Genomic DNA, 7,494 nt, shown 5'->3' on the forward strand with positions numbered 1-7,494 from the left:
GACTTCTTGAGCTTTATTATCCAGCCCCCCACCCACCCAATTCCTGTAGGTCAGCGGCAGCCGCATTCGTCCACCACCATGTCCTCGTAGTGCCGCAGCACCACATTGTCGCTATTGTCGAAGAAGAGGACAGAGATAGGTGAGAGGCGAGCCGGCACGCAGCAGGGCAGACCACCTTGGGCATCCGGTGCTACCGAGTACATAAGAGCACGTAGCGCCGCGTGGTTGAACGCCGGTGGTCCCGCAGCACCCAGGGCGGCAGGAAGCTCACACGGTCCCTGACAGTAGTTGGCCATGAAACCGCGCGGGGCGATTATCCAGTGATGCCAGCCCACCTCGCGGAAGCTCACGTAAAGCCGCCGCGCCCGACATGGACCGCCACCCGCCGCTGGGGCCACCTCGCGCCGCGACCGAGCCAAAGGGTGGCAGAGGCGCGGATCCACCGTCACCAGCAGCAGCGAGGCCTCGGTCAGGCGCGCACAGACACCCGGGGCCTGGGAGCGCAGCGCTAGCGCCAGATGAAGGGTGCTCGGCGCCGAGGTGTTGAGGGCCCAGGCGGCACCCAGCAGTTCGGCGCGCACCGGCACGCGCAGAGAGGGCACGGCCAGGCGCAGTGGTCCCCAGCGCCCGGTCTTGGAACCCGATCCAGCTGCAAGCGCCACACTCAGCTCCCAGCCACCCGCTGGGCCCTCAGCTCCCATGTCCGCGAAGCGCAGCTCCAGGCGTGCGCGGCTTGGACGCTCCACGGACTCCACAGCCGACAGATCGAAGATGATGGTCCATTCTGGGCAAGAACCAGAGGCTGAGGCGGGCTCCAGGCGCCGCAAAGGAGCACCTAGGAAGGCACGCGTCGTGCGGTGAGCCCTGAGGCAGTGGGAGGAGGTGCTTAAATGAGGGTAGGGGCAGCGCAAGGCTTGGAAGGGTATGAAGCAAACATAGTGGGGGCAGGGTTTGGATGCAAGCGCCTGCGGTGGTGGCGGAAGGATGCTGGCAGGGGTCAGGCTGGAAAGCATCAAAAGGTGTGAAGTGCCAGAGGCGGGGGCAGGGCCTTGGCTGCCAGCAAGGGGGTCCTCCCAGGACTAGGGTACCCTCTCGAAGGGAGCGCAGAGAACAGAAGGGGAGCTCGGGGTAGGGACACTCCAAGTCCCCAAACCCATTAGAGGCTTGCAGCAGACTGACTGCCTCATGGGGACTCAGCCTCTCCCTAGCGCAAGTCCTGCTCACCGCGGTCCCGAACGTGGCGCACAATGTTTCCGGCGACCCCCAGCTCCTCCACGTGGCAAGGTCGCAGGGTGGTCCCCGGGGGCGTCCGCCGCTGGCCTGCCCTGATCTCCTGGGGGTCTCGGCGGCGGAACAAGCGCCACATGACGGGGGGCACAGGCCGGGATGGGGGGTTGTCCCGAAGCGCACCGTGCATTCCGAGGGTCTGGAGCAAGGTAGCGGCAGGGCCCAGGGGCGCCAGAGCACGGGCCAGGGGCGGCGATGGCAGCAGCAGTGCCAGGAGGAGGAGGAGGCGGTATCCTTGGCGGCAGCACGACGAAAACATCTTCCTCCAAGGCGGCGGTCAGACAAGTGGGACTGGGCCACCTCACCCTCCGACCTGCAGGACTGGGGGCGGGGCTGAGGAACCAGGACCGGGGAGGAGGAGTGACTGATTGACCAGGGTCTGTGGATGGAGCAGGGCTGGAGGTGAGTTGAGAGGGCGTGACCGAGGATAACAGGGGTCCAAGGAGGGGGGCGGGGCCCTAGTTGAGACCAAGGGCGGGGCTGGGTGGAGTTCTGGCTGAGGGATATGAGGACGGGGTTGTGTGGCTCAGAAGCGTTTGTCCTTCACCAGGCCGTTCCTCAGTGGCTTCCTGAGGGTCAGAACAGGGCCGGGTTAGCCTGGGAGCCCACCTGCTTTTGACCCCTCTAAACTGCTCCGCTCCAGATCCTTCCACAAGTCAACCATTCCGCCCTCCTCACAATTTTTTTGCTTCCAGCCAAGTTCGGCTGCCTTGGACCTTCCTTCTTGAAGCTCTCACCCCTTCGGTTTGGGCACGCTCTGTTTGGCCCACAGATTCTCCATCCTGAGGACCCCCATTCTCGGGTTAACCCCTCTATACCTATACTGCGACGCCCCAGATTCCAGAGAGCAAAGACTGCCGGCAACTCAGCTACGGACGGGCTTGAACCGTCCTTCTGAGCCTCGACCCTTCACTGTAAAAGTAGCCTTGGCCAGAATCCCCACACCTGCTCCACACTGCTTTGAATCAGCCTGACCGTGCCTCTTTCTTATCTGCATTTTCACAGCAAAACGAAACCTCAAAAGGCTTTTTTTGTTGCTGTTAAATAAAATGAAGTTTCCTTTTCCTTCATTTTAGAAAATGTGTTATGCAATGTGCTCACACTGGAATCTGATTTCTCTAAAGGTTAAACATAGAGTTACAATATGAACTAGCTCGGCCACTCCTATTGACCCAAAAGAATCGAAAACAGAGACTTAAAACATTTAACTTGTATATGAACGTTCATTGCAGGGCTTTTCATAACATCCCAAAGGTGGAAACTTTTCAGCCCAAGTGTCCTTCAGTAAATGAATGAATAAATACAATGGAAATTGCTCAGCCATTAAAAAAAAAAAAAAAATGAAGCACTGGGAAATGCTACAGTGTGGATGACACTTGAAAACATGCTGCTGAGTAGAAGAAGCCAGGCACAATATGTAGTGTGTGATTCTATTTATATGAAATGTCTGAAACAGGCAATTCCATAAAGAAAGGAAATTGGATTAGTGATTGCTGGTAGTAGAGGGCTAGAAAGTGATGGGTATGGGATTTTCTCAACCAGATAGAGGTGGTGGCTACAGAACACTAAATGCCACCGAACTGAACACTTTCAAATGTTGAATTGTGCTGTGTAAATTTCACTTTACTAAAAAAAAAATAGAACACACACAAATCTGAAACAATATAGTATGTATTCACTTAACCCTAGTTTAAGATCACAGAGAGAGCTCTTTAAACTCTATAAACTTTATTGGATTCCTCATGTGGCTGCCGCTGTAGGATCAGCAATGGACTGCACAAACCACAAGTTGGCAGTTCAAACCCACCAGCTACTCCTTGGAAACCCTATACAAGATTGCTATGAGTCGGAACCGAGGCAATGACAATACCAACAATAAATAAGAGGCAGTATTTCAAACTGTCTCCAAAGAGGTCTTCTGCTGCAACTCACACTTTTATAGAACGTCACTATTTGAGATCTACTCCTTGGGTGACGTAAGTGGTTCATGCTCAACCACTAACCTAGAAGTTAGGGGTTTGAGCCCATCCAACAGCACAACAGAAGAAAGACCTGGTGGTTTGCTTCTGAAAGACCACCATCTTGAAAATCCTACAGAGCAGTTCTACTCTATATATGGAGTCACCATGAGTCAAAATCCACGCAATGGAAACAGCAGTAGGCTTTGTGATTTGTTTTCCATGGGTACTCCACCCCCTGGCAGGTAAAATCTATGTTCTCTGTATGAAGTAGTAGTGACAGGGCTCTGGAGTATGGACTGGGAGGGAACCACACTGCTGGGGATTTGCCCAGGCCCACTTTACCAGTCATGACCAGAGGTTTCTGCCCTAACCAGGATGGCAGAGGGCAGTCTACTTCTCTCTGCCTTTGCCACTGTTCTACAGCAGCTGTGAAACAGCTGGCCAGCCTGCTGGCACTGCCTGGATCCTCACCCAGCAGACAAGCTCCAAGAACTGCCCACACATTTTCTGTCTCTGTCTAGATAGAAGGTCTTTATGTCATCTAGTTTATGAATATTTTGAACAAGTACTATAGTCTCCTGGTCTAAACACAGGAGCTGTGGTGGCAGCATGGGTTAAGCATTGAGCCGATGCTGGTTTAGCGGCTCAAATTCACCAGCTACTCGGAAGGAGAAATATGAGGTGGTCTGCTTCTGTAAATAGTTCATTTCAGACACCCTAAGGAGCAGATCCACTCTGTCGTAGATTGGGGTTGCTATGGGTCAGAAGCGACTCCATGGCACTGGGATTCGTTTAAACACCAAAGGAGTCCCTAGGGAACACAGTTAACATATTTGGCTACAAACTGAAAGGTTGGTGGTTCAAATTCACCCAGAGGTGCCTCACCTGGCAACCTACTTCTAAAAAACCAACTGTTGAAAACTCTATGGAGCCCAGTTCTACTCTGACACACAGGGTTGTCGTGAGCCGGAGTCCAGGGTAACTGGTAAAGTCAACACCAAGGGATATAGAAAGCTCACGGCTCACCTGTGGTACCTACAGCTGTTCACTCTCCACAGCGTCTTGCTTTTGTGGCATCACACATAAACAAGCCACTTAACCACTCATCTGCCAGTTTGTCTCATACTATGGTGGAGCAGCTATGGAGGGTCAGCGCAAAAGAGGAAGACCCTCACCAAGATGACTGGCACAGCGGCAGTAGCAATGGGCTCAAGCATAACAATTCTAAGGTTGGCACAGGCCCGGGCAGGTCCCTATGAGTCGGTACCAACTCACCTACAACTTTCCACCTTGCATTATTTGTGAACCCCGTAGAACAGAGCCTTTCACAGAAGAACATTAAGATCTCCCTTGGAAAGATGACCCCAAAAACCAAGCCCACCACCATCAAGTCAATTCTGACTCAGCCACAACATAAGACAGAAGAGAACTGTTCCTTAGGGTTTCTGAGGCTGTCAATCTTTATGGGAGCAGTTAGCCTCATCTTCCTCCCAGGAACAGCTGATGGATTCGAACTGGCAACCTGAGCTTAACAGCCCAGCAAGTAAACCACGGTGCCAATCAGGGAGTGGCTACAGTGGTTCTAATCATGTTAATTTGCTTTGCCCTAGGCTAAAACAAGATCTCTGGTGGCACAAACAATTTGTACTCTGGCGCTGTGGGCTAATGCGTCAGACTGCAAAGTCGTTTGGACTGCAAGGTCGGTGGTTCAAGTTCACCAGCTGCTCCTTGGAAACCCTATACAGGATCACTAGGGGGTTGGAATCAACTCAACAGCACTTAACAAGAAGCCACCTAGAAGGTTGGCGGTTCTAACTCACCCAGTAGTGCTAAAGAAGAAAGGCCTGATGATCTGTAAAGTTTACAGTCAACAAAGCTCGATGGGGCAGTTGTACTTCATACCACGTGTCACCATGAGCTGAGAACGGTACAGGTTGTGTGTTCATGGAGCCAACTCTCTTAAGATCACGTGAGCTTGCCTGGCCTATCTTTGCCCACTTCTTGGGGTTTGCTGTTCTTTCTCTAACCTTTATCTGTGAGGAGATAAGCCCGAGGTGACGTCTCCCATCTGTCACTGTCTTCTGGCTTGGCTCACAGTTCTTCATGCTGAGGTGGTTTGTGTGTGTGGTCAAACTAATCAACTCTGGTGATTTCTAGGTTCTTCTTGAGGTAAACAGGCTCCCCTCCCCGCCACCCCCCTGCCACTTGTATTTTTGTTCGTTGCCTTCAAGGCAATTCTAACACATGGGGACCCCATGAGTGTGCAGAACTGCTCCAGTGGGTTTTCAAGGTTGTGACCTTTCAGAAGCTGATTGCCAGACCTGTTTTCCAAGGCACCTCTGGGTGGGTTTGAACCGTCAACCTTTTAACTAGCAGCCTAGTGCTTAACTATTTATGCCACGCAGACACTCTTCTTCCAATTCTTAGATGACACCGTTGCCCCATTCTGCTTCTGGTATCACCCCACTGTTTTCATTACTCCATTTAGATCTTTGCTAAGGAGGCCCAGCGTGGCCCCCAGCTTAATGTGCTCAGCTGCTACCCTAAAGGTTGGAAGTTTGAGTCCATAGGAGCCTCAGAAGACAGTCCTGCTTGATCTATTTCTGAAAAATCAGCCACTGGGAACCCTATGGAGCACCGTTCTGCACACATGGGGTCCACATGAGTGGAGTTGTTGGTGCTTTATCCTTGACTGGAAGGGAGTTTGTCCAGAAGTCTGATGTGAGATAAAATCCACATTAAAGCTTTCCTCCAGAGGGCGGCCAGATTTTCCATTAGCTAAACATGCTGCTTTTCCCACTTTGTTGTTGTTAAGTGGCGGTGAGTCACTTCCAACTCAAAGCGACCTGGTATAGGGCTTCTGAGGAGTTTGAACCGCCAACCTTGCAATTCAAACGACCTTGCTGTCCAGTGCTTATCTTACAGCGCCACACCAGGATTCCTCAGACCTCCATAATCAATCATCAAGAAAGCAAGCAACACACTGTACTGGGCAAATCCTGCTGCCAAAGACCTCTTTAAAATCTTCAAAAGCAAAGATATCACTTTGATGACTAAGGTGTACCTGACCCAAGCCGTGGTATTTTTAACCACCTCATATGCATGGGAAACTAGATAATGAAAAAGGAAGTCCGGCGATGACACATTTGAATTATGGTGTCGAAGAATATTAGTTACATCAGGGAACCAGAACAAACAAATCTGTCTTAAAGAAATACAGCCAGGATAGCAAGACTTTGTCTCACTTACTTTGGACATGTTATCAGGAAGGATCAGTCGCTGGAGAAGGACTTGGTAAAGCAGAGGGATAGCAAGAAAGAGGCTGTCCCTCAATAAGATGGTTTGACACGGTGGACGCAACAATTGGCTACAACACGGCAATGAGTGTGAGGACAGTGACGGACCATATGTTCTGCTGTATATATTCTCAACAGCATTTTACACAGGGTTGCCACAAATCTGAACCAATTTGACGGCACCTAATACAGGGTTGCTATGGGTCGGAACCGACTCGACGGCACTTAACAACAACAATAACAATATGATGCTGACCAGGTTTCAGTGGATCTTCTACTGGAAGACAAGGAAGAAAGGCCTGGGAATCTAATTCTGAAAATCAGCTCATGAAGACCCTAGGATCCCAATAGTTTACTCCTCAACGAGTCATGGGGATGATGCAGGACTGAGCAGCATTTCTTATCATTTCATGGTGCACGGGGTCGCCATGAATCAAGACAGACCCCCAGCAGTGAACAACAATAACATCTTAAAGGACTAGCTCTCCCCATTTGTTTATTTGGCTGTTAAAAAAGCATTTATTTTTGCTGTTGAGACTATATACAGCAGAACATGAGTGAGCTTCAAAAAGCTTGTGGCAAAATTCCTTTACTTTTCATTTCATTTTTCCATGACTCTTGTGAAGCTCCTTGTATACCCCTATTGTTTTTTGTTTTGTTTTGAACCAATTTTTCAGTGACTCTTGTTTTTCTACATATTCTAGAATGCCCCCTTCCATTCAAACACAGTTGTTACTTTTGGTTTGGGAGGGGAGAGGAAATGTACTTAAGTCAGGTGAGATGGCCTCTTTATGAAGCTGAGAAGATGCCTTTCTTTCAGCCTCTGCCAAGGGAAAAGGAGAATCAAGCATGAGGGTGGTCACCAGAGAGAGACTGGGTGATGTGGGATTTTTGTGGTGCTGTGGGTTAATGCGCTAGACAGCAAAGTCATTTGAACCGCAAGCTCAGCA

The 7,494-nt window shown here is 50.6% G+C and overlaps 1 protein-coding gene across 1 annotated transcript; it reads right to left on the bottom strand.

Moving 5' to 3' along the window:
* Window positions 1–50: 50 nt before the first annotated feature.
* On the bottom strand, window positions 51–1,546 carry GDF1 (growth differentiation factor 1). The gene is made up of 2 exons (XM_006876341.1): window positions 1,225–1,546; window positions 51–835 (listed from the first exon to the last, which is right to left on the bottom strand). The coding sequence occupies exons 1-2, from the start codon at window positions 1,544–1,546 to the stop codon at window positions 51–53; spliced, it is 1,107 nt and encodes a 368-aa protein (XP_006876403.1).
* Window positions 1,547–7,494: the final 5,948 nt, after the last annotated feature.

The sequence above is a fragment of the Chrysochloris asiatica genome, unplaced genomic scaffold (assembly GCF_000296735.1).
Source record: "Chrysochloris asiatica unplaced genomic scaffold, ChrAsi1.0 scaffold00374, whole genome shotgun sequence".
In the NCBI taxonomy this organism is placed as follows: Eukaryota; Metazoa; Chordata; class Mammalia; order Afrosoricida; family Chrysochloridae; genus Chrysochloris; species Chrysochloris asiatica.